The 26,701-nt window shown below is 36.6% G+C and overlaps 4 protein-coding genes across 7 annotated transcripts; all 4 read left to right on the top strand.

Annotated features, from left to right (window-relative positions):
• Positions 1–2,774: 2,774 nt before the first annotated feature.
• LOC125223999 lies at positions 2,775–3,471 on the top strand. The gene is made up of 2 exons (XM_048127364.1): positions 2,775–2,977; positions 3,064–3,471. Exons 1-2 carry the CDS (start codon positions 2,806–2,808, stop codon positions 3,354–3,356), a joined length of 465 nt encoding a protein of 154 aa, XP_047983321.1. The 5' UTR covers positions 2,775–2,805; the 3' UTR covers positions 3,357–3,471.
• A 10,452-nt stretch (positions 3,472–13,923) lies between these two features.
• LOC125202836 (non-classical arabinogalactan protein 31) lies at positions 13,924–15,078 on the top strand. Its single transcript, XM_048101314.1, has 2 exons — positions 13,924–14,556; positions 14,641–15,078. Exons 1-2 carry the CDS (start codon positions 13,944–13,946, stop codon positions 14,949–14,951), a joined length of 924 nt encoding a protein of 307 aa, XP_047957271.1. The 5' UTR covers positions 13,924–13,943; the 3' UTR covers positions 14,952–15,078.
• Positions 15,079–18,119: 3,041 nt separating this feature from the next.
• LOC125200895 (nonsense-mediated mRNA decay factor SMG7-like) lies at positions 18,120–23,276 on the top strand. Of its 2 annotated transcripts, none has more exons than XM_048098719.1 (6): positions 18,120–18,319; positions 19,391–19,507; positions 19,662–20,261; positions 20,631–20,753; positions 21,083–21,288; positions 21,468–23,276. In XM_048098719.1, exons 2-6 carry the CDS (start codon positions 19,481–19,483, stop codon positions 23,122–23,124), a joined length of 2,613 nt encoding a protein of 870 aa, XP_047954676.1. In that variant the 5' UTR covers positions 18,120–18,319; positions 19,391–19,480; the 3' UTR covers positions 23,125–23,276. The 2 variants fall into 2 exon arrangements, with proteins under 2 accessions (XP_047954676.1, XP_047954677.1); XM_048098720.1 differs by having other exon boundaries at positions 18,120–18,975.
• An 821-nt stretch (positions 23,277–24,097) lies between these two features.
• Positions 24,098–25,381, top strand: LOC125217883. Of its 3 annotated transcripts, XR_007175834.1 has the most exons (4): positions 24,098–24,250; positions 24,322–24,479; positions 24,948–25,141; positions 25,242–25,381. XR_007175834.1 is itself a non-coding variant. In XM_048119455.1 (3 exons), exons 1-3 carry the CDS (start codon positions 24,179–24,181, stop codon positions 25,039–25,041), a joined length of 324 nt encoding a protein of 107 aa, XP_047975412.1. In that variant the 5' UTR covers positions 24,098–24,178; the 3' UTR covers positions 25,042–25,381. The 3 variants fall into 3 exon arrangements, 2 of the variants coding, with proteins under 2 accessions (XP_047975412.1, XP_047975421.1); XM_048119455.1 differs by having other exon boundaries at positions 24,948–25,381; XM_048119464.1 differs by having other exon boundaries at positions 24,106–24,250; positions 24,346–24,479; positions 24,948–25,381.
• Positions 25,382–26,701: the final 1,320 nt, after the last annotated feature.

The following is a 26,701-nucleotide window of genomic DNA, read 5'->3' as shown; positions in this document are numbered from 1 at the left end:
TTACTAAATTTTAATATATTTCAAAATGATATTGTAGTACTATTATTTAAGGTTTTCATTCAAATTTCATTAGTTTTATTTCTCATTGCAATTCAAATTTATCAAAATTGACTTGAATACAAAACTTACGTGGTCTCTTATGTCCAAGCAATCAATATGTCGAAAATGATTAGTAGACAAAAATCATCACCTCTAATTTGAAGCAACCAATTTCCATAGAGAATATGAGAAGAAAAAAATATAAGACAAAATTCTCTCAGCAGCAGCCCGGACGCATATGGACAGCGAATCGGCCCAAATAAAAATCATTTGTGGAATCCCAAAATTGAAAGCTGAGATACAGCTTTATAACTTGAATTTGCATTAATCCATAAATAAACTACTATCCACTTGACATAACATAACATAACATAAGCTAACAAATGCATCCTAGCTACATTCCTTCATAACTATATATATATTTCAATGACACAATTAAACACAGAGAGAGAAATTAAATGGGTTTGATCATGATCTCCTACCAGTGCCTGGTGGTGGCCTTCCTGTGCGCAGCAGCGTGCGGATCCGGTGCGCCAGCGGCGAGAATGAAGGTGGCGGTGGAGGGCGTGGTGTACTGCAAGGTGTGCGTCCGCAACCCGAACAACAGCTTCCACCTCGAGCCGATAATGGCTCCTATGGAAGGGGCGGTGGTGAAGCTGCAATGCAACAACACAAACAAGGGTCCTTGGGAGTTGGAGATGAAGACGGATGGCAACGCCCACTTCTTGTTCACGCCGGAGAGGGTCAGCAGCTGGGGGGCCCACAAGTGCAGGATCTTCTTGGTCTCATCTCCATGGTATAACTGCATCGCCCCCATCGGAAACCCTTACTTTGATGACACGCCATGGAAGTCCGGTTTCGTCTTGATCAAAACTAATACTACTTCGTCTTTGCAGTTTTATACCACTGCTCGCACCCTTCTTTACTATTCTTACTTATGCTGATTGTATCTCATCATTTCTTTCAACTTAATTTCTTTTAGTCTTGTATTATCCATTCCATCGCTTTTTAATACTACTACTAAGTTTTACTTACTTTCAATCCTTGCTTTTCACTAGTTTTACTTACTTACCGTACGTACATGCAAAATTAATTCATTAAAATTTAATTAATTGGTTCGTGCATTTATGTTTCATTATTCATGCATGATATTAAGCGTTACATTTATGCTGATTATACAATCTCATGTGAGGTACATTCCAAAATTCCATTCTTTATGGTAAGTAGTAGTTAAACTGAAGAAATCTAGCCGCCAAATGCAGAAGCTATGAGCATGATCGATTTCAAGAAGAACTTCCTCGGATCTGTATCGAGTTAGATTTCACTCTTTCTTCTTCATTTTTCTTTAATTTCTACGTCTTTTATTTCTTAACCTTTTGAAATCCCCAAGGTGTGTACTCACTGTTGACTCTTTGCTCCAGTCCTTTTTGTGATAGCAAGAAGTAGTTATTATGCCTAGGTGTGCTCATTATGAGATTTAACATTACAAATCACAAGCTAGCTCATGGAAACCTATGCATAGATCCAATATTATTCTAATCTAATCATATATAGGGATTTACACCTATATTTGGGCGTTTACTTATAGAATTGATTTAGATAGATGAAAATTGTACTTGTATTAAGTTAATTTATTTATCACTATACTACTAATTGGAGTAATATGATTGAACTTATACTCAATCTCGATCTTTTGAACTATTTTCCTTTGACCTCGTATTCCTTGAAGGAGTGGGCCTGCAAAAATCATAACTCGGTTTGGGCAAGGGTTTTAATAAATATAAATGAATAAAAATGAGTTGAATAAATTAATGGAATATAGGTCATATTTTATATAAGTTAGTTTTAAAGTAATAAAATATGAGTGGAATAAGTTAATGGAATGTGAGTCATACTTACCATTTATTGTAAAAGTGAAATATGACTCTTATTATTAAACAAATTATTATTTCGAAATTTTATGTGCAACATTATACAATTTGTATTTGACGTAAGATTGTAGAATACAAAAATTGGGAGGGAAACTAAAAACTCCGAAAACAAAAAACTAAAGTGGAAATTTGTCAACAAAATGTGTAAAAATTACTTTATCTGTTCCTTATTAATTGGACATTTCTTTTCCGGCACATAGTTTAAGAATAGTGTGTTAAACTTAAATGGATGGTGAATAAAATAAGAGAGATGAGGAAAGAATAAAGTTAAAGAGAAAGTTACTTTTTGCGAAAAATAGAAATAACTCAATTATCTTGAAACTTCTCAAAATGACTCAGTTAACATGGAACGGAGTAAGTATATACTAATGCTAATTGAAGCATGCAATTGCCAGTACATATATATAGATTTAAACTTCCAATGGGGATATATATAGGGGTGCGTTAAAATGACAACACCTCTTAAATAACACCATACCATCATTCCTAGCCAATCATTTGTACACGTGGACGAATAATAAGCTGTCATGTGGCAATAAAAAAATGCTCAAGTGTAAAAATCTCGGCCAGCAATATACAAGATCATCTAATCTTATGGCCAAGATTTGAGCTGCATTTCTGGATTTGAATGCATTCTTATTTTGATCATCTCTCTCTGTATGTATATATATATATTTATGTATTGCGTGTAATGTACTAATCGTGTATCCTGATATCGAAGAGCTAGGATTAATTACATGCCTTAAATTACTAGAAAACACTCCAGCAAATACTCGGTTAATGTGTATAAATTGATTAGTACGCATCCGTTCCTGCTAAAAGTGTAGTAGATGAGATGAGGATGATGGGTGGCGTTTGGTTTGCTAATTTTGTGGTGTTTTATCTGGTAGCGGTGGTCGGATCGTCTCCGGCGAGGAAGAAAGTGTATATCGAGGGGTATGTTAGCTGCGTTTACTGTGTGATGGAAGGTGGGCCCGGCTCAGTCATCAAAACCGATCTTCTTCCCGGTTAGTATGTATTTCATACTACGAATTCATACAATCATACTACTAGTATATGTATATCTATTTGTGGAGTACAAATATACGTGCAGGTGCGGTGGTGAAACTGCAATGCAATAACAGAAAGAAGGGCAGTTGGGAGGAGCAGACGGAGACGGGCGGCGATGGCGAATTCAGTTTCAAGCCGGTGAAGGTGACGAGTTGGGGGGCCCACAAGTGCAAGATCTTCTTAGTCTCCTCTCCAAGAGCTGTCTGTCCCGTTATCATCTACGGCGAGGGCGTTCTCTTCAAACCCGCCGCCATCAACGGCAACGCCACCTCCCCTTTTCAGCTCTACACTGTTCGACCCCTCGCTTTCTATCCCCCTCCTTACACCTGCGTTTGAACCAATTCTTCCATTAATTACTATCTTGTTTATTAAATACGTACCTTATTGTTGGGGAATTATGGCCCATACTGTTTTTATGGGCTTTTAAATTTATTTATAACGTTATTATATAGTCTATCTGTGCACCAAAAATTTACCATGTTTTCTTTTTCAATTCATTCAAAAAATTGTAAATTTGTATTTGCAATAATAATAGGATACTGACAACATATAACTTACTACTACCTCCGTCCACCAAAATTTATCTCATTTTGACCCGGCATGGATTTTAAGAAATATATAATAATGGAAAGTTAGTGAAAAAGTTAGTGGAGTAATAAAATGTGAGTAGGAATGAGTTAGTGGAATATGAGGTCCACTACCAAAAATGGTAAAAGTGAAATGAGACAAATTTTAGAGGACGGACGAAAATGGAAAAATGAGACAAATTTTGGTGGACGGAGATAGTATAAGTTATCACACACACCACACATTCTACACACAATGTAGACAAATTCTCAATAAGGTCCTCTTTTTCTTCATGGAAAACTTCGTCTCACAGTCTGAATACAACAAAAAAAATCGGATAAGGGCATTTTTTAATGTCATTACTGATGCTAATCCTTGTGTATATATAAGTATGGATAATCATACTCCATATATAAAGTAAATAGAAATGTAGACAGATTCTCAATAAGGTCCTCTTTTCTTCATGGAAAACTTCGTCTCACAGTCTCAATACAACAAAAAAAATCGGATAAGGGCATTTTTTAATGTTATTAATGATGCTAATCCATGTGTCTAATTATATCACCAACGTTGTTAAAACTCTTAAATCTTGTCTCACATCGACTTGGTAATGATACTAACTTGTCTATATAAGTATGGATAGTCCTCCTCTTTATAACGTCTTTTGGGGGGTGAGTGACCAATTTCTAATAAAAGCTTCATAAAGTATCCTTATTGTTATTGTCTCAAACTAAAATTAAATAACGCAAATAGAAACAACCTAAAAAGGTACTCCTGATAATTTGCCCTTAACTTGTGGACACTTTTTTTTTTATGTTATAAATTATTGTAATAGTAGTAATTTTTAAAATTTACCAAACGCCAAACTTTTTTTACAGTTTCTAATGCCATTCAACACAATACCTGATAAAAGCCAACTCTTAATCGAACATCAAGAAGCACTTATTGGAAAAAAATGAAATAATTATGAAAAGTAAAATATTATTATGATGGTCACTTCCTCTATCATTCCATTGCAATTACAATGTTAAATTCATCAGTAATAGTTTCTCCCTCCGTCTCACTTTATGAATTTTAATCAGGGGTAACTGCTTTTAAAGTTATCAACTTTCCATAAATTCTGGTTTTTTCCACGAACTTTAAAAAGTTCGTGTAATGTCATAAATTTTATTGTCGGTTGCCATTTGCCCATTTCAGGTTTTCCGATCTGATTCAAATAGTTTGTTTCCTATTAAGACAATATACAAATTCTTTTATCTTTATCCGAGTTCCGATTGAGGCGTACAAGGTACCCACGCGAAGGTATTTCAAAGGCGAAGATAACGATAGTAAGATAAAAAAATTTGGACATTGTCTTAATAGAAAACGAACAGTTTGAATTAGACTGGAAAACCTGACATGGGAAAATGGCAACCGACAATAAAGTTCGTGACATAACACGAACTTTTTAAAGTTCGGGGAAAAACCGGAATTCATGGAAAGTTGTGACTTTAAAAGCAGTTACCCATTTTATTTAAGTTCAGCATGTGTTTTAAGAAATGTAAATGAAAATTGGTGAAAAAATAGTGGAATGTGGTCTTATTTTTGTATATTAGTTTTATAATAAAATGTGAGTGGAAAAATGTGAGTGGAATATGGGGCCTAATAACATTTATAGAATATTTCAACCGGACTTCTAAAATGGGACACCCATAAATAGTAAACCAAGACTATTAAAGTGGTACGGAGTAAATAGAATATAAATACCTTGTAACAACCTCCACCTCCTTTAGAGCATCTACAATAAAAATAGCTCAGCCATAGGCCAGCCACTCTCTCTCTCTGCCACGTCATCAGTACTAAAAATCCACCTGTCACATCAGCATTTTACTCAAATAGGCTAGCCTTAAGCCAGCCGCAATAAAAATAATTCAAAACAACTACATTTACGGAATTAAATTTACGATTAAATTACAGAATTAAATTTACGAGACATATACGGAAAATTCATTTATTTCATAAAAAAAAATGTACATAGATAAAAAAAATTCATGATTTTTTTTTAAAAAAAATGGGCTTCCACACACGAGCCCCGCCGCTCTCTACTCCTCGTCGTCGCCGCCGCCGTCCTCGCCGCCGCCACCCAGGGTATCTGAGCCCGCGTCTGAACCCCCCACCAGTGCCCTCGAGGCATCCAAATCCACCTGTATGTTCTCGAGCATCGAGTGGAGAAACCTCTTCTCCGTGGGGTCAGTTGCGGCCTTCCACTCTTGGAAGACCTTGTACATCCGTTCCTCCGTTTTTGCACGCGAGAATAAGGTGTACGCGCGTGGGGGTGCCGAGATGACCTCCTGGGGCGATAGGGGGGATCCTCCCCTCGCTGCCCGTTGCGCCCGCTTTTGGCCAATCGGGCGAGGGCGACGAGTAACGGATGGAGAGGACGGAAACTCCTTAGCATCCGGGGGAGGTCGTGGGATCCACCGCGCTGCGCCGCCGTAGTCGCCGAATAGTTCGGCCTTCTCGCTTCTTCGGCCACCCAACGTCGCACCCCGCCCGGAACTTCTCGAGTCCTTCAAGAACACATAGCATTCCCGTGAAGGTGAACTCCTTATACTTCGCCGGCAAGGGGAACTGACTCTCCGCTATCCTCCGGGCGTCCTCCTCATTCTGTGCTAGGGTTTTGGTGCCCCTTGCACAGCGGAAGACTTGTACAAAACAAATAAATCAGACGTGGATCTATTTGACCGATTATGCGATTAATCAATTCACATGTTAAACAGATAATTGCATGCTAGAACGCAAATAATTCATGTTCAAAGAAAGTAAATCCTAAAACATGAATTCTACGGTTTAGAGTTACCGATTTGATTCTCCAAAGAACCGTCGATTGCTCACGCCTTCTCCACGTGATGATCTTCGATACTAGACCACGGATCTTCTCTCTGGTTCCCGAACTGTATCTCGATATCAGGGTGGGCTGATCTTATCAAAATACTAGGACTCGAATAAAGAAGACAGAAAAATTCCTCACGGAGGATGAGCTGATATTCTCACGGAGGAGAAAAATCAAGAAAAATTCACTTCCTTCTGTAGAGAGAAAGGAACGAAATTTTGTAGAGAAATTAATGAATGATTTCTGTCTCCTTTATTCTCCTATTTATATTAAGTTCCTTTTGGGCCCAGACAGGGATCTATGGAAGGTTTTGGATATGGGCTTCCCCAATTAGCTTTTTACTAATTAAATTGAACCCACAATTTAATACAAGCTTATATTGGAATATTACGAGCAGCCACTACAGAAGTAATATTGAACTCTCCCCATCCAAATCCGAAATTACAAGTAATCCGGGTTTCCACTTTTATTATTTATTTCCCGCGCTTAAGATGTAAATGTCCATTAATTAATTAATGTCTGCTATAAACTTAATTAATTAATATCTTATTAATTCCAAGGGTGGACTTAGCAAGAAACATTTATTTATTATTCATAGAGTAATAAAACTCCAACTGGCCAGTTTTCCGAATAATAAAACCTTGTTCGAGCTCCTCTTGAGGACATTATCAAACGAGACTCACCTCGCGCACGTTTCAACATAATAGCAATCCTAGCACCGCTAGATATTAATCACCACTACCCAATATATCAGGATTATTGGGTTGCGAAAAACCCGCACCGTTTGATAAGTCAAAGTAGTGCATAATCAATACCGTATGCTCAATGCTAACATATGTAGATTAAGAAATAGTATTTTAGCAAGACCTAGTCTTTCGGTAGATAGCATAAAGACACGTCTTGCTGTTAGATCCGTTCATCTATACCACACCAATGTCATCTTATTTCGATAAGGCTTAGAAATATGACCGACATTGCAACCTTTCACGATAGGTAGCCAAAGCCTATGTAGGTTGTGAAATTCTTCTTTTCTTTTGCAAAGCATTGCATAGATCCGACCGTGTTACCTTAAAGTGGACGACGCCCAAACCGGTCTACTAAGCAAAAGACTTAGACTTTGTTTACTTCTTATGCATTTAAATGTTTGTAAAACATCTTATAAATGCACAAGCAAACACAATGTAATAATAATAGTGATTCTATTCGTGCGAGACTGCTCGAATAATACTGAATCGGGTTAAAAGTGGATTGTAGAGTTTTACGTATACAAGCAAGATTCTATTCGCGCGAAACTTGCTCGAAACATGCTTTTCAGTATACCAAACCTAACATTCGCCCACTAGTCAGCCGGCGGAGGGCGTTGGCGTACGACCCCGAAAATCAGCCGACCGCGGCCCTGATGCGTTCCCACCCCTTCCGGCACTCCTCCCCGCTGTAGTCCTTTCCGTGCGGGCAGTTCCTCCTGTAGGTTGCTCTAATCTTCGCCTACATGTTGACGACCCGCTAGTTGTTCGCAACCAGCGGATCGTCGCAAACCGACAACCACGCCTTGGCTACGACGGCGTACTCATCCTTAGTCCACTTCCTCCGTATGGGGTGTCGTGAACAGCGGGCTGCGACGACTCGCCAACCACCTTGCCCTTCCCCTTGGTCTTCTTCTTCTTCGGCGCGGTCCGACCCGCTATCACGGGAGTGTCCGGCTCCCCGAGATTGATCCCCATCTCATGCAATGACAAAAGGTCATCGCCAGTGAACTGCGTCTCCACTTGGGTCGACGTGTGAGACGAAGCCGTCAAAAAATCAAGAGAGGGACGATAGACCGTGCCCCCCCCCCGGCGCTCCAGCCATCATCCCCATCAACTGTTGCCAAGGGATGTTAAACCACAGGGCCCATCCGCCCGCCCATCTGGCCCCATTCGGATCCCACGGGTACCGTGGGAGTCTGAGATCCGCTCGTCGCCGGACTTGACTCGTTGTTGTTGTCCATCGCTCGATATTGCTCTTGTACGAGAAATTTAGAGAGAGAGAAAACTCGTTAAATCAAGTGGTGCATATGAAAATGAAACTAAAATCGCGTATATATAGGTTTTCAAAAAAAATTAAAAAAAAAACGAAAAATTGGCGCTGGCCGATCGGCACGCCACAATGGCGGCCAGCGCCCTCAAATCGGCTAGCCGGTGGGCTAGCCGCTATTGTGGATGCTCTTAGGACCGGGGACTTTATAACTGCATATATCACTCAATAGCAAACATTTTATTAAAATTTGTATCATATATATAATATAAAATATTTAATTAAAGATAGATACAAAATCGATAATTTTATAGATTATTTGGTTTCCTCTCATTTGAACCTCTTTTTTTACTCAATTAAATTACATTACTTTCAAAGTATATGTTCAAAATTAGTCACTGGAATTCTTAAACGATACAGCAGCCCATTTTCAATATACACCGCAATTAAAATAGTAGTAGTATAAAATCAAAACTTTGCAGAAGGCCTATCACAAAATTCAGAAAACGAAAACGAAAGAACAAAATGAAAGGTGAAGCCTGTAGAATAATAATTTGATGCCATCAACACAAATTTGCAAATTTAAAAATATAAATATAAATTATTAAGTAGTACTCCCTCCGTTCCATTAAAGATGATTCACTTTTCTTTTTAGTTTGTCCCAACTAAGATGACTCATTACTTAAAATGGAAACACCTTTATCTCTACTTTATTCTCTCTATTTTACTTTACTCTCTCCTCTCAACACACGAAATCAATTTGCATAAAATTCCATGTCACCCAAGGAAAAGGTCATTTTCCTTGGGGGGACGAAGGGAATACTACTATGGTACTTTTATTCATAAGAGACTGTCTCACAGTAAAGAGAGTAGAGTTTGACATATCACATTGAATGGATAAGAAATTCGAATCTAATGTACGGTTTGGTAAACGCATAACTCAATTTGATGCGACAGTCGCGGTGCTTGTAAACTGAGAGCACAAGAAAAATGGCGGGATTTACGTAGGATTTAATATATTTTGCAGCCAATTGTTATTATACTAGTACACCTAATTATCTTCTCTTCTACTTCTTCATTGGTTGCATTGAATTAAGTTCCACTCACGTGATCGATAATTATTGCTAAGCTTATTATAATTCTGACCCCGTTTACTTCATTTATGGGATATTGTACGCAGTCATTATATTTTATTTTATTTCCTATATACTAGTTGTAATATGTTGTGAAAATTGCTACCCATTGACTTATGCAATAATCAAAATTAAACTACCGTCTGAAATACGTACATTTTCCAATTAGGATGCTATGTAATGTATACTTACTTTATACCGCTTATTAATTCCTTTTTTTCGCAAATTGTAACATACTATAATTGTAATTTGTAAAATATGATATATACGTCTATACAAAGTAATTGAAACTACTATTAAAACTGACGTAGTAGTTATTTGCTTCACGTGAATTATGTGATAGCAGTTGCTATGTTAATTTCATCTATCATTCTTATTTCCGATGTTAATTGAATCATGTGATAGCAGTTGCTACTAAACTTAGTAGTATTAATTTTTTTTAATGAACAGGATCCGATCCATTAAAACTACTTAAGAACCTAAACAAAATAGACGATGAAATTTGTAAAGCGTCCCACATGCTCACATCACAAAGTCAAATAAATGATGGTAAATTTTAGAAATAAAACACGTACGGAGTATAATCAGTTCCCACTGCAGACAAATTATGTAATTCACTATAAATTTATGAGAGCAGACTAATTTATGTATGGCTAGATGAATAAATTTATGATAGCAGACTAATTTATGTATGGCTGGATGAGAATATTGGAGAGGGATGAATTGCTAACTCATCATATAGTAATTGTTAACTACAACTAATTTAAGACCATAGGATTTTAGAAAACTTGTGGTCTATAATTTTGCCACGTGTAATTTTCGTTTTTATTAATTAAATAAAAAAAGATAAAAAAAACTACCAAATTAGGGTTTTAGATGAAAATGTCAATATATTGTTTCGAAAATATCAACACAATGCTTTGAGAATGTCGACACAATGCTTTGAGAATGTTAACACATTGCTTATATTGACATTCTTCATGTATTATATTGACATATTTTATATATCATGTTGACATTTATTGCTATTCAAAAAAATTGAAAATTTTCAAAACAATTTCAAATTTTGACATCGGAACATATGCAAGTGAGATCTCGTTAGAATCCTTATGCAATTATATTTAATTTGATATATGTTGTGCGAAAATATAATTTTAATCGAGAAAGTTATATGCGTTTTAAAGTTTTTGGATATTTTTCAAAAGTTAGTTACAACTAATTTGTTGTAAATTGGCCTTAATACCCTTATTGACATTTTTTTGTTGATCGACATTCCGAGCTAATGATCTAGACCCTTAATTTAAAGAGTAATGATAAACAACTAAATTTTGTACAACCAAAATAAGGTTATATTAATAATTTGATGGATTAGTTATATATTAAAATTATAAATATAGTAAGTGGATAAGTTAAAAAGACTTATTAGCCTTTAACCTCATTTTTTATATTTATATTTGAATTTTCTTTCTATTGTTTTTAATATTTGAATTAAAGTATGTACTAATTATATTTATAGTTCTAAAAAAATAAAAAATTATACAAAAATTATAAATATATGACCACAATATTATGCACTTTCCATGTATTATATATGCATCTACATATTTTAATTAAATGCATAAATAAACCTATTTTTGGTCAAATAAACTAAATTTTGGTTGTACAAAATTTGATCACATAGATTTGTTGTAATTTAAATATCTAAAAATTATTATTTAATTGTAATTACTAATTAAGTACTATTGAGATAAAAATATAGCACTCCCAGGTAGGGTATCGTTATAAATTTATGATAATAGTACTACTAGCATTTTTTTCTTGACTCGAAATGATAACGAAAATGATTAGGTCCAAATCAAAAATAATTAGCAATCACAAATAATCAAAGTGAAAAGAATTTACCTTGGGCTTGGAGCATTTAATTAGGCCATATCTAGACAGGCTGGCTGGCATTTGTCAATTATCAATAAATGTCCAAAATACAGTACCATGTATATGTAGTATTTGAGTCCACTTAAATCCACCGAGTTTCAGGATTCTGCCGTCCTATTACGTATACTACACTTCTCTTCACCTGCCACAATCCCAAATTTAGGTTTTTATTGAATCCAACAATGTTTCATTGTTTTATTCATTACTCACTCAATCCACCTAACACGAATTTTAAAAAATGTTATACTCCCTCCGTCTCACATTTGGAGTCACTTATTGTTATGGCTCCGATATTAAGAAAGTGTTGAAGTGTGTAATAAATGAAGTGAGATGGTGGAGTGTGTAATAAATGAAGTGAGATGGTGGAGTTGGTTGAAGGTGGGTCCCTTTTGACTTTTGATTTTTGTTTTGATTTATTTTAATGTAGATAATGAAGAATTGTATAAAATTGTATAACCAAATATGGAAAATTCTAAAAGTGACTCTTAAACTGGGACGGACTTTTATGGCAAAAAGTGACTCTTAATCTGAGACGGAGGGAGTATTAAATTAGTGTGAATTATAAAAAAGTTAGTAGAATAGAGGTCTCACTTAAATATATATTAATTTTAAATAAAATATGAATTAAATTAGTTAGTGGAAGATGTGATCCTATTACATTTATAGTAAAAGTGAACCAAGACTTCTACTCACAGATGGACTAAAATGGAAAACGGGACTACTATTCGCGAATGGAGTGAGCAGTTCATTTCAAGGGAAATAAAATACAAAGACGCAATCACTGAAAAAAAAAATCCGAGAATTGGTTACCAAGTTTATCACTACCTGATTACACTCTTGAATGCGCTATCAAATCCTGAAGACACTTTCAAATGAGAATACAATACACATTACAAAGTCATGTCACATTTTGAAAAACTCAACACATTTTTGTTTTTCTAAACACAGAGACTTTCACGACAAAAATAATTTCCATATTTGATAGCTCACATGAGACATCATCTTCTTACCTTCACCTATTATCATATATAGCCCCTTTAATAATCGTAGAGTTATTACGGATTGAACCTATGTATTTTATTTTAATCACCTCCCTAATCATCAGATTTCATGCTTCACTACAACTCATCTTATCCTTCATAAATGAAGCGGTAACTTATGTCACCGCAAAATAAATTAAAGAGTAAAGTGGTAACTTATGTTATTGCTAAATAAATTAAAGAGTAAAGGACAAAACTTGTCCTGAACATTATACCCATTTTCCGATTTTGGTCATAGACATTATCTTTTGAATTTTTGCACCTCAAACATTTGAACTCGGATCACAATCGGTCCAAAATTAATTGTGTAGTCAAATTTTAACGGTCAACGTTTTTAATCCCGATTTTGACCAAATTATGTTGTTAGATATGATTACCAACTCCCTAGTAAAGCTGTTCCGCCAGACTTCGGGGGATTTTCACGGTCAGATTGTTCTCCAATGTGTCGAAACGTAGCAACGAAGTGAGACCGGAGAATGCATCAGGAATTTCGCTGGAGAGATGATTATGATACAACTCGATCTATTCGGCATTTCTCATTCCGCCAATACTCTTCGGAATTTCTCCAACCCTAATCCGTTCGCCTCACAAACAAAATTCTCATTTCACGAAAAAGAAACTAGAGGCAGTGAAGAGAAGAGAGGGTTCCAATTCTCAAACGAAGGTAAATTCTAGTCTATCCTCTCTAATCAACAAGTTTTATAATTGAGTCTCGAAACTTGTTTATCAGAGACCAAAAACCAAATTCAAGAGAGTATTCCTCAATCCTTTTGGCAGCCAACGCAAATCTTTTTGTTTTTCCAACATCCAAAGTCACAGGTTTTTCATACTACCATTTATCCTGCACTACCGTTTATAACCATATGTAACCAATCTTTAATGAGTAATAGAACAAATCAATCAACCTTTAAGACTTGGAAATCGAACGGCTGACCGAGGGCGAGCATGAGAAAGAGATGGGGCTGCTGCTCATGAGTACCGGCGAGCAGTAGTTAGGTAGTTAGTAATCATAGCTTAATTTAGTCAAAATTGAGATAAAAAAAATGTTGACCATTAAAAGTTGACGGGACATTTAATTTTGGACTGATTGTGATCCGAATTAAAATGTTTGGAATGTAAAAATTCAAAAGATAATATCTACAACCAAAACTGTAATATAAGTATATGTTCAAGATCAGTTTTGGCCTTACTCTAAATTAAACTCAACCCATTTAATTATACAATTGATATGGTGTAAAAAATGTACTCCTATACTAGTCAACTTTGTCTCACACATGACACAACACAATTGATATTATGCCGTTTCTATAAAGCCTCTATAAATAAAGTGCCCTCAGCAACTCTGCAACTCAGTTCACTTCACATCATGGCATTTGTTTCTTTCCCCACTTCCTTTGTCCTCTCCTTCCTTCTCCTCACCGCCACCGCCACCGCCGATGTCACCCTCCCAACCTACCCACCTCCACCCCAAGCCCCTCATCCTCCTCCACCACCCCACCACCACCACCACCACCATCACCCCCCTGCTCCAGCACCCACGCACCCTCCACTCAAACCCCCGTCGCACCCACCAGTGAAGCCTCCGGCTCACCCTCCCGTTAAGCCACCATCACACCCGCCAGTGAAGCCGCCATCGCACCCTCCCGTTAAGCCGCCATCGCACCCTCCCGTTAAACCCCCGTCACACCCTCCCCTCAAGCCTCCGGCTCACCCTCCCGTTAAGCCTCCGTCACACCCACCAGTTAAGCCGCCGGCTCACCCTCCCGTTAAGCCGCCGTCGCACCCTCCCGTTAAGCCTCCGTCACACCCTCCCGTTAAGCCTCCGTCACACCCGCCCGTCAAGCCGCCGTCACACCCGCCCGTCAAGCCCCCATCACACCCACCAACGAGGAAGATGGTGGCTGTTCAGGGCGTAGTCTTCTGCAAATCCTGCAAATATAGGGGAATCGATACTCTCGTCAATGCCACTGCTCTTCCCGGTACCTTTCGCTCTCACTAAATAATTAAAAATGAAAAAAAAAAGATGTTGATGATGAATGGTTGATATAATTATTTGTCCTCAGGTGCTGTGGTGAAGCTGGAATGCAACAACACAAGGAAGACGCTAGTGGAGCACAAGACGACAGACAAGAACGGCTACTTCCTGTTCATGCCGCAGAAGCTGACCACATCCGGCTCCCACAAATGCAAGGTCTCCCTCGTCTCATCCCCCTCGCCGACCTGCACGCACCCCACTAACCTCCACGCCGGCGCTGTCGGCGCTATCCTAATGCGCAAGCCGCAGCCGCCCCCGCCCAAGCCCTTCCCGTTTGAGCTCTTCACCGTCGGACCCTTCGCCTTTGAAGCTGCCAAGAAAATGCCATGTCACTACTAGAATTTAACCTTTTTCATTAATTAGTACGTCGTCGTTTCCTTCTTCATTACCACATCATGCTTTGTTCTTCCTTGTACTTGGATTTGGATGTGGATGGGCTAATTAATTAAGTTTGATTTAGTTGCCAGTACTACTACATTTTTTTACTGTTGTTAATTTTTGAAATGGGGTGAATATCGATGAATGGAATAAGTAGTGTGTAGGTATGAGAGCAGACATAGATGTGACTTTTCATGGAGTTTTACTTTTTACATTGATTGGCAACGACAAGACCATGCACAAAGCACTAGAATCCAAAGGAAAATCTACCCATTTTAATCATATGTTTTCTCCCGAATAAAATGGATATAATACGATTCTACATGGGCTAAATCTTTTGACTGTTCCACGCTTCCTTTTCTTAATCAATCCTCTTGACTTGGGGGCATTCATTGGTTCACATGCCTTTCAATAGCATCGATTTTATTGTGTTTGAACCCCCGCCAAATCTGTTATTTAGATCTGCCAAAGTATAAATAGGAGTATATATAATACTATGTTCTTCACCTAAAAAAATTACGTGTTTTTATTTCTTTGCCTATTCTATCTATTTGAATAAAACGATTCATTAGAGAACACAATCACTATGATCTTATGTAGGAGTACTAAATCTTTTCCTTCTTTCTCTTGGATTGGTGAATGGAAACGGTGAGTTTTGATCACCTTACCGCTTAAGTCGTCTTGAATGTCCACAAATCAACTTCTCTCTCTTCTATATCATTTTGTCTTTGTTAATGCGTATCGCCTTTGTTCTCCTGACGATTTCTTTATGGATGAAAATCATTCTTAGAATAGTGTGCAATAATAGTGTGGGAGAAAAAATATATATCTTCATCACAATAGATTACTCACACTCTATTTTACTCTTGATTAAAATTGTACTCGTATTAATTTATTATAGGGGATATTCCGTTTGCAAGACTAAATCTCATGATTAAATATGTATCATGTTTGGTTCATAAGATTGACCCTCACAACTTAATCATAGATGGATAGTCTCATGATTATTAGTCATAGTCTCCCCCTCCAACTAAAATAATCCCACAACTCAATCCTAGATGGATAGTCCCATGATAATTAGTCACGGCAACCGAACGCCACCGTAACTTTATTACTATAATATAATTATTTAACGAGTTATTTGTTCAAATAATGTGTGGAATAAATAGTAAATACGAAATAAATGCGTATAAATTAGCAAGTGCTCCACGTTCTAAAAGAAAAGTGAAATCTGTGGGAGATATGGGCCAGTTTGATGGGTATAAATATTATTCGACCTTATATAGCCTATAATTATTTAGCCCATTGATTTGCGAACTATAAATCCATTGTTTTTATGACTGTAATGGGCCTCATTTAATAATAAACAATTATGTTACGGGTAATTAAATTCACAGGCCTCATTTATTTGTTATAGCCATTTAATGTAAAAAAATAAATTAAACATCATACAACAATTAAAATTATAAGCTCTAACACGGTTATGAATAGAAATATAAATGATGGTCATGCGTTCCCTTTTGTAATCATTATGGTGTTGACTAGTACAACGGTGTCGGCCGATGCCACGCCCCTTCTGGCGCATGTTGCAACGCCCCTACCCCGGCCCAACGCCCGTCATCTGCCCATCCCGACTCCCCACCCATAGTGGAGGCCGGAGGGACGCCTATTGCACCCCTCTTCTTGTTAAAACAATATCATTTCCTAAATAGTACTCTCTTCTTCTTAACTATAATGACACACTTTCCTTTTTAGTTTGTCTCAATCAAGATGACACATTTCTATGTTTGGTAACTTTCTGTCTCCAATTAATACACACAACAACTTTTTTTTTTCTATCGAAAGATTTAATACTTACAATCACTCTTTCTCTTACCAGTTAACCACATTAATCAACAATTCCTAAAATCCCGTGAAGATTCTTATATATATTATTTTTTTTAATTTACTATTTTTTCATTTTAACTATTTATTTTATTATTATATAAAATAGTGCAAAAATAAATGTCTCTATTACTACGAAACGGAGGGAGTATTATGTAGCGTTAAAATTGTAGCAGTCGATCTCAAATTTTGTTCCTTCTTATTTTTTCACATAATTACTCAATTCATCACAATAATTTTGTCATATTTTGATTGAGCACAACTTTTAAGAAAGGTAATGAAAAATGAGTTGAATAGATTAGTGGAATATACGTCCTACTTTTCTATAGTATTAAGTTAATAAAATACGAGTAAAAATGAGTTATTGGAATATTATATTCACTAAGAAATGATAAAATTAAAATATGTTAAATTATATAGGATAAATGAAAATGAAAAAATTGTAACAAAACTATATGGACGAAGGGAGCATTAATTTTCGATCGATTTCACTGGTATCAATTGACTAGTACGAAACTGTGCACATTTGGCACGTATCACAAGCAATAATTAATAAAAAATCTTGACTTTATTGTTTTGCAGAAATGAACTCATCTCTAATTCACTAGTCTTTATTTATTCAGAATTTGGGTCCACAGCCGAAAACTGGTCACCTTTCACCATTTTAAAAAATAACATATCTCACCCAACAAGCATTGTTTTTTAGTAGCCAATTTTCCACGATATCAAAGTTATTAATTTCATGTCGCGTAGATAAATTAAACAAATTGGTAATGTTGAGTTATCAAAATTATGATATCCTACACAAAAGACCTACTTAGATACGTAAATAATTATTGATTAAAACCTAACACCAACTACTAGGGGCCTATCTTTTTCTAAATTTATTTAACTAATAAAATGAATTTAATTAATAAAATAGATATTTCTGATAGTGGAGACACATTTGCAAAGTTACCAAATTCCAACCCCTAAAAGAAGAAACAAATACGCATGACTTAAAACATTCAACCTTTTGACTGTGTAGATTATAATTAGATATTTTGAACAGCGACCCTTATCACAAAATAATCGCAGTAGCGTGGTGCAATGGGAAAGGAGCTAACTACCAATTTAGAAGATGATTTAGTAAGTGATTCGCTGTAGTAAATTAAGAATAAATTTTCAGATAAGAAAATGGGTATGGTGGGAGGCCCATTTGAGCTTATGAGTAGCCACGTTGTATATCTGTTTGAATAAATGCGTGAAAGTGCCAGAAAGAAAGGGGCAAAAACATACTACTGCTTCTACTATTATAATTCTTCAACTTCATAAACGACATCCTCCTTGTCTTTTGGTCTCTGTTTCACTGTCGGAATAAACGATTTCTGTAGCACTTTCACTCTGTCTTTCTCTCTCCCTCTCTCTAAAAAGTGTCTCTTTGTTTTTAACTGCAAATTCTTCAGGTGAGGCTGTTCTGTTTTATGATTGTTTCTCGTTTGTTGAGCTAATTAAGAACCAGAAAAGATTGAATTTTTCAGCTATAGTATATGTTAAGTTTGGTGTTTCGATGATTCTGATTCTTTTGCTGTATTGATGCCTTTATTGATTATGAATTTGGGGCTTTGACGATCTGTTTTGCAAGCTTCAGGAATCAAATTTATGGTCAGATATAGTGATTGTTTGTGGTTTATTCTTTCCAAAGGTGATTTGCAAGTTTAGTTGAGTCCCTAGTTTATGATGATAGTGAACTGATGAACAAAGTAAGATTTTGTACAGTGGGCTTTCTCGTTGACAGAAACCGAGCACGCTCGAAAACTTAGCCGGCATAGTAATTAATCTCTCTGACTCTTGGAATTGTTTGTGTTGATAAACTATATTTCTGTGATAATCATGATAGAGTGAGCAAAGAATAGCAAAGCTTAAATCATGGTAGAGTTGTTGCCTTGTTGGTACCACTGCTGTTCGGTAGTACGAGTGACCTAATTTGTAGGAGTATCACATAATTTATGTCGATGAGCTAGTACTCTACCTAAAGAATGTGCTAGAACTGCTTATCAGCTAAAGTGGAGTTCAACCGGATGACTCAAAATTGAAAAGAAAATAAGGCAGACTTTGAGAAGTGAGTTTTCGACTTATCACAAAGAAGTGACTTGAGACATTATGAAACTAGAGCTGAACATTATCAGTCTTTGTTTCTCCTTTTGAGGATCCTATAATGTGCAATGGTTTGACACAAGTATTTTATGTTTTCCTACTCTTAGTTTGGACTCTTTAACTTAAAGGTCTTCTTCTAATTCACTGATGCAAGTGGAGTACATTTATCATTTTTTTTACATTTTTTATTTTATAAAAGTATAGGCATTACAGTGAATGTTACTTCTTGATGTTTCTCTGTTATGTTTTTTATAGCACCACACCCATTCTAGTTCCCAGACTCAATAACTGTGTGTCAAATACTAATTTTGTGTTGAAATCAAACATTTCGTATATCGAACAACAGTTCCTACATCAATTTCTTTGGCTATTGTTTACAGATAGACCTTCATGAATCATACATGTGGTAAAGAGAAAAACTTGGCTTGTTGAGTTCATGTTCAATAGCTGCATCCGATCAGCCAAACAAGATGGAACTGCAAAAATCTTTCCTTGAGGTACTTCTTGATGCTTCCTTTGGTTCATTTTTATTGAAATTTTATATTATATAAATGTTATAAGATTTAGTTCACACATATGTATATGCATGTTATGAGTTTGACTTGAAGAAATAGTCACCAGTTTTTGTGTTGTTTTTCGCTATTGTCATAGGTTGTTAATGCTGAGAAACAAATGTTAGAATTGATCTATAAAAAGGGTATTTTACACGAGGATGTTCTCGAGTTATACCACCAAATCCGCGCTGTATATGAAAACATTCTATTGAACAGCAATCACTTACTTGAGCTTCAAGAAGTTGAGCATCATATGTGGAAGCTGCATTACGAGCTCATCGTTGAATTTCGTAGAAGAGCTAGGCAAAGATCTCATAATGGAGAGACTAAGAGGAACAATGGTCCACCTGATAGTATTAATTCACAGACCAGCATTGATAAAGGCTTGGAAGAAATCAAGTCATTCTTGTCCAAATCAACTGAGTTCTACATGAATTTAATTGTCAAAATGCGAAGAGCTTGCGGGCTCCCTGCAAAAGTTTTCCTTAATAATACGGATCGCTGGTCATCTTCCATCGAACCTAATAAGCTGCATGCATGTCAACATACATGTCATCGCCTTTTAATTTGCCTTGGAGATCTAGCTAGATATACTGAGATTATCAAGAAGCCCGATGCTTGTGAGTGGTCAACTGCAGCGATGCACTACCTAGAAGCAACCCGAACGTGGCCAGATAGTGGGAATCCCCATAATCAGGTACCTCGCCTGTCTGTGTGTGTGTGTGTGCATATATATATATATATATATATAGGGAGATGATCCAAACAATAATGCATCTAAATCCAGAAATGCAGCCCAAATCTTGGCCTTAGGATTAGGTGATCTAATGGTCAATAATTAACCAAAAACACGGAAGGTCATTATATATATATATATATATATATATATATATATATATATATATATATATATATATATCCAAATAGCAAATCTCAGAATCAACTAGCTCGTCTTTGGGCCTCATGTCTGTGTTGTTTCAGTAAATGAATTAATGAGTGTAGTCTGACTCAACCACAACACTGTTTATACTACTTAGGGAATCTAAACTTTTGAGCATGCATGCAGTTGGCTTTATTGGCAACATACGTCGGTGATCCTTTTCTTGCATTGTATCATTGTATAAGGAGTTTGGCGGTCAAGGAGCCTTTTCCCGATGCTTGGAAAAATATTTTGCTACTCTTTGAAGAGGTAAAATTTGTAGTCCTCTGTTGTAATCATCAATCTCCTCCCGAACACCTAGTTTTCTAAGAACAGGGATTAAATGAGTGATTTCTCTATTTAGTACTCCCTCCATCCCATAAAAATAGGGACTTTGGGGATGGCACGAGTTTTAATGCGAAGTTGGTAAAGTAAGAGGGAGATTGAAAGAATAGGTAATTGAAGGATTGTTAGTGGAGAATGAGGCACACCTCATATAGAAAGGTGCCAATATTGTGGGACAGAGGGAGTGTGTAGTAGAAATTAGTTTTTGGTTGAACTTGGTAGTGACCTTTCAATTGTTTCTTATGGATCTGCAGAACAGGTCTGCTAAGTTGATATCATTCGAGATGCAGCCCGACTTCTTAAACCCTTCAAAAAGAGGTTACCTGCACAATAAATGCCTTGAGAAGAATGGTTCTGCACATAGCAGCAACCCAGAAGACTTGGATAACATTTGCTCCGAAAAGTTTGATTTATGGCCCATTCTTGTTAGAACTATAAGCTTTCTCTTAATCAGATCAAGGTAGTTTCGGCCATATGCTACAATACTTTCATATTGAGTACTATCTATTCATTAATGAGGACAAAGGTCTCACTACCCCACTGTTTGTGAAAGTTAGTTGTAATAAGTATTTCTACATAGTTTATAACGAGGTTTTTGACTGAGTTTCTGAAATTGGATTTTGTTCTGATGTTATGCAGTTTGGAGGAATACCCGTGCACCCTTGCTTCAGCGTTGCACAGCTTAGACACTTTGTTGGCAGTGGATGACACGAAGCTTACTGTCTCTTTGGAGTCTTACCAGCGCTTGGACTCTTCCAGAAGAGGTCCTTACCGTGCTATTCAAGTTGTGTCGATATTCATATTCATTGTTCACAGCCTCACAGAGAGCGTGCAGCAAGAGGACTCCCCGAATGGGAAGGATGATGATTGCAAACATTCTGCACTATCACCTTTAGCATTTGCTACTATATTCATCTTCATGGGTCGCCTTACAGAGAGATGTGTGATGGGAGAGGAGATGGGTATTTCCCCACTTTTGCCATCTGTGCTTGTATTTGTAGAGTGGCTAGCAGGATCACTTGATATGGTGCAGACATATGATGCTGATGAAAGGGTTAGAAATGCCATGTCCTACTTTTTTAATGCTCTGGTTGACCTCTCGGATCGAATTGAGCAATTTGGAAATAGAACATCTCTTGATCATACTGCTCTCTGGGAAGACCATGAGCTGCGGGGCTTCTACCCGTTGAATCATGTTCATGTAAGGCTGGATTTCACGACTCATCTGGAGTGCGTGGATGACTACCGTTGTAGAAACAAAGGCCGTTTGCAGCGAATTGTTGATGCTGCCAAACTAATAAAGAGCAAGTCCAGAATTTCTCCTGAGAAGACATCAAGTTTGCCAGAACAAGGAGACGTGGAAAGTGTAGTAGCATCTCATGAAGCTGATGAAGAGAAATCTGTGGCTGCGGAAGAGGAAGAAGTCATTCTCTTCAAGCCAATCACGAGACGCAACTCAGCGCCATTGTATATCTCTAAAGCTACAAAAGATCCCAGTGAGCCACACCTACCAATACCATCTGCTGATGAGTGGCTGCGAAGAGCCACATCATTATCTGCTGGTCAGAACGGGGAAGATGCCGACTCCTTCAGTTTCTGCCCCACCACCTCAAATTCCGGTGACAGTAGGCCTACCGGACCCCCCTCCCTCAGCGGTTGGGTCCTCAGCAAAGCAAGCTCGAGCACCGAAAGGGAGAAAGAGATAATTAGTGGTTTTAGCAGACAAAAACTAAGTCCTATTGATGAAACAGCGTCCACGTCCTTCAACAATACCAGAGACCCTGAAAGGGCGACAGCGGGCCACATCTCAACAATAGTGCACGACTCCCCCCCTTACGTTGCTCCAGTTCCTTCGGCCCCCGTGTTGCCTGATGACGCTTCTTGGATCCACCCCGGTGCAGATGGCATTCTTGGTGCGGCCCCATTGGGCCGGCCTGCATTTGTGAACGGATACCCTCCAGTCCTTGGTATGAGCTCTTCTGAGTGGTTGTATCACTACAGAAACAGTGGATGCAATCCGATCCCAGTGAACGAGGTTTCGAGCTTCGAGCTGTGTGACCAATGGGGAAACCGTTTGGTATCGAATCCAATGGTGTATTGGGGGAGTCCGGAATACTATGTTGGTGGAGAGGAAAAGAGAGAGAGGATGTTTCTTGGGTACCAAAGACCATATACTTATGGATGTGGTGTTGGAATGGAGGTCGGCCATGATCAACAGCCGCCACTGCTGCACTATCTCAAGGAGAAAGAAAGGCAGCTGCAGCCTCCCTCTTATCCTACTTTTATGGGAAACTGACTGCAACGCTCTATTTATTTTCTATAGAGAGATTGTCAACAATCCTTTTGTGTATATAAAAGTGTGGAATTTTGTCTTTCTAGCTTTTCTACGACTGTTAAAAACGGATCATGGCAAAAGCTTTTCAATAGGAACTATTGCTTGATGCTTCACCCTTCAGTGCGAGCATTGGTTCAACTCAAAGCAATTTTGTGGAATAATCTAAAGAGGAAAGTGTAACATCTATTATAAGGTGAGTATATAATTGGACTTTTAGATATTTTACATTAAAAATGATTTATTGACCTTTTATACAATTTAGAAAAATATTACTGTATTTTCAAATGAAATATAGATGTACATATTTAAGAAAAGATTTACTTTTTTTTATTGAATATTGCATAACTATTTTTAAATCAAGCTAAAAAATTTCACAAATCTTTCTTAACATTTCTTTTTATTTCTATAAAATAATATACTACCAATTAACAATAAAATATAATTAGATTAAATTAAATTTGATTCATATGTTACTTCATCGTAACATTTAGTTTAAGTTATTATAATGAATATAGCCCATCACACAATAAGTATGTGAGTCACATTATGAATAAAGAAGGTTGTCGCAACCAAATTAAAGATGACGCTTCACTAGAACAGTGAAATTACTTAATCATACCCAATATATATTTGATAGTCCTATACTCCTATACGCTTCACTAAATGTCAAACCTTGATTTATTATTTTATTAATTTAGAAATTATAGAAAAAATGAGAGCTTTGATTTTTTAAATTTTATAAAATAAAAAATTTCAATAACATTATTTAATGTATTAGAATTAAATCAAAAATATATAAATCGAAACAAATAAGCATCAAACGTGAGTGAGTGGTGCTCAAATAAAATATTAGTCCTCCCATGGAATTAAATTTTTAAAAATATTTTAGGAATGTTAATTGTAAGATTTTATTTTTTTGGTTAACTATCATTACGACGTCGCAGCACACCATCTCTTCACGCACCTTCGTCTCCACCCATCTAAAACTGATTAACAAAGATCTAATATCCCTACAATGGAGGCTGAAGCGTCGAGCGTCTCCTCTGCAGAAGCAGTCATGCTTGGAGCTTTAGCTCCTGGAGTCAACGTCTCTGCTTTTTTTGAATGATTTATCAATTATTTGTAGCCTGATTGATCTCAAATGTGAATTTTTTTCAGGGTGCGACCTGGAACACGCTAAAGATGGCGTTTTTTATGCTGGGCGTGTGCCTCGCTGCTATGCTGGGATTAGCTTTTTCATCCAGAGACTCTTCCTTAATATTCCATGTCGCCTTCCTTGTACTCATCGCCGCCACTCTCTTCGTGCTTCTTAGCGGGTCGGTATTCCAAATTCACATCTCCATTCTATTCTACCACTATTTTTAATTGGTAATGTCGAATTTGAAAAATATGTTGATTATTGATTTGTAGTTATGAGACTTAGGTTCATAATGCACTCTCGGTGTTTGGTGATATTCCCCGTGGGGAATTAGTTGCTAAGAGTTGGATTCAATTGCCAGTCCAAATTTTGCTGTATTTGATTGAATTGGTTATCTTTCCTGAATGCTATTTGTTCATAGTAAACATTCTTGGAATTTATTCTTGTCAAATTTGATGGAGAGAAGAAAAAGAAATCATCTTGCAGGGGTGATGGATGCCTTTTTTCTTTTGGCATTTGTTATGTTTCTAATTGTGAAACTGCTGCAATAGGACTAGGAGCTATTTAGAAGTGAAATTAAGTGAATATGTTGAAATCAAAGTCCATGATCATGGTTTCCTAACATTTCAATGTCTACATTTCATAGCTTTCTAGCGGAGACGGGCCTTGTCTCAGTCGAGCATCAAATGCAGGAGATTGGCTTAGGAAATAAAGATGCAGGGAAAAGCAAAAGCAACTGATTCTTGATTTAGATCACTTCACAATACAGTTCCAGATTAGTAAGATGTTACTAAGATCAATGCCAACAATTACATCCGAACAATCTACATACATGAGAAGGTGATTGTCAGGAATCCTTATCCCCTCCCTACCTCCCCTCGACTTATCCTCTTTCGTCTTGATGAACGGTAAACCTAACACGAACTTCATTTCTTCTCAGTTTTTGGATAACTTGGACTTATTTTGGATCACCATAATTATAGGACCTGTTAACCTCATGTACCAATGTACATTGTGATTCTTTTTCTCTCTTTTTATGAGTAAAATATACATCGTGAATCTGTGATTCTATTGCATCAAGATGCTTAGGTTCTTCTCACACAATTCAGACTTATTCTTCACTTGTTCCACACAAGACCAATATTATACCATTTGTGGGCTGGAAAATTGGGCTCACTTTTGCATTACTTATCATCTCACCCAAAACCACGCAAGATCAATAGTTATTGGTTTTCAAACAAGATATATTCGGCCCAGCTCATAAATCCATACATGGATTTTTCATATAGCAAAGTTTTGGAGTCACAGATTTTTTTTCAAATCTATAAAAATATGGGCCGGCCCAATTTGAGGCGGATTATTTATTGAGTCTTTAAGACCTGTTTTCATTTAATAACATACTATAACTGGTGTTGTGATTTAATCATCATCTCGCTGTAATATCAAGATTCTCCAATTTGTACCAATTCACTCAATTTTTTCGATCATCAGATAGTTGACATAGCATTATCGGATTGGAGTCTGTAAATAAAAGAGAAAAAGTCGAATCTTAGAGATGAGGCGGGTGGGATAGGGCGGTTTGGGCGGATCGGAAAGTTGATGTGGCATTGTTGGATCGGAAGTCGATTAATAAGAGATAAAAAGGATGGGATCGGATGAGATAGTATGTATGTCATGAGATAAGAGAATTAAATGTCTCGACTATAAATTAAATATTAAGTATAAAAGAATTATAAAATAGAACTTGAATTCTTCAATATTAATTCCAAATATGCAATTTCTTAAAAAATGACAGTGAAACGAACAATGGTTATGGATAATCTAGGATTTAAATTGAAGAATTGACAAAGTATTCGAAGATAATAACGCATCGCTGGTTTTTGTTCTTATTTCTCATAACCAGATAGGCAATCTAATTAATATTGATTTGAATTAAAGAGACTGAGCCAACAACGCTTTGAGTCAAAGATTGATAGTATTACTTGTACATTTTTAGAAACAAATAGTTTATTTATGCAATCTACATTTATTTTGTTTTCAAAATCTTGACTATCGTAGAGATAAGTTTTTGTTTTGAAAAATCCTTAGTTACCAATTATTAGCCTAATTTATAACAGTATACATTCTTATTAGTTACAATAAAAATTCATTTAAAACACAATAATTTTAATTTAAAAATTACATTTGCCACCGTCAAACATCTACCAGAAATAATTTTATCTTCTTCCTAAATTCAACGACATATGAACTTATATTCTGGAAAATGAGCAAAGCAGATTTCATAACTTTTCGAAAAAAATGCGCAACAACTTACCATACTTCACCACACACTCAACAAAATTCTTTCAACATTATTTAAATTTGCATTGACAAATATTACTAGCTTTTTTCCTGTGGATT

Source organism: Salvia hispanica, chromosome 1 (genome assembly GCF_023119035.1).
Source record: "Salvia hispanica cultivar TCC Black 2014 chromosome 1, UniMelb_Shisp_WGS_1.0, whole genome shotgun sequence".
NCBI classification, from domain to species: domain Eukaryota; kingdom Viridiplantae; phylum Streptophyta; class Magnoliopsida; order Lamiales; family Lamiaceae; genus Salvia; species Salvia hispanica.
This window is presented reverse-complemented; position numbering and strand designations above follow the sequence as displayed.

Bases quoted from the DNA above. Each gene is read 5' to 3' on its own strand.
- LOC125202836 (XM_048101314.1), top strand. From the start codon at position 13,944: ATGGCATTTGTTTCTTTCCCCACTTCCTTTGTCCTCTCCTTCCTTCTC. The intron at 14,557-14,640 runs GTACCTTTCGCT...ATTTGTCCTCAG, and splicing joins CAATGCCACTGCTCTTCCCG to GTGCTGTGGTGAAGCTGGAA.
- LOC125217883 (XM_048119455.1), top strand. From the start codon at position 24,179: ATGGAGGCTGAAGCGTCGAGCGTCTCCTCTGCAGAAGCAGTCATGCTT. The intron at 24,251-24,321 runs GTCTCTGCTTTT...AATTTTTTTCAG, and splicing joins CTTTAGCTCCTGGAGTCAAC to GGTGCGACCTGGAACACGCT. The intron at 24,480-24,947 runs GTCGGTATTCCA...TACATTTCATAG, and splicing joins CTCTTCGTGCTTCTTAGCGG to CTTTCTAGCGGAGACGGGCC.
- LOC125200895 (XM_048098719.1), top strand. From the start codon at position 19,481: ATGGAACTGCAAAAATCTTTCCTTGAG. The intron at 20,262-20,630 runs GTACCTCGCCTG...GCATGCATGCAG, and splicing joins GTGGGAATCCCCATAATCAG to TTGGCTTTATTGGCAACATA. The intron at 20,754-21,082 runs GTAAAATTTGTA...ATGGATCTGCAG, and splicing joins TTTTGCTACTCTTTGAAGAG to AACAGGTCTGCTAAGTTGAT.
- LOC125223999 (XM_048127364.1), top strand. From the start codon at position 2,806: ATGAGGATGATGGGTGGCGTTTGGTTTGCTAATTTTGTGGTGTTTTAT. The intron at 2,978-3,063 runs GTTAGTATGTAT...ATATACGTGCAG, and splicing joins CAAAACCGATCTTCTTCCCG to GTGCGGTGGTGAAACTGCAA.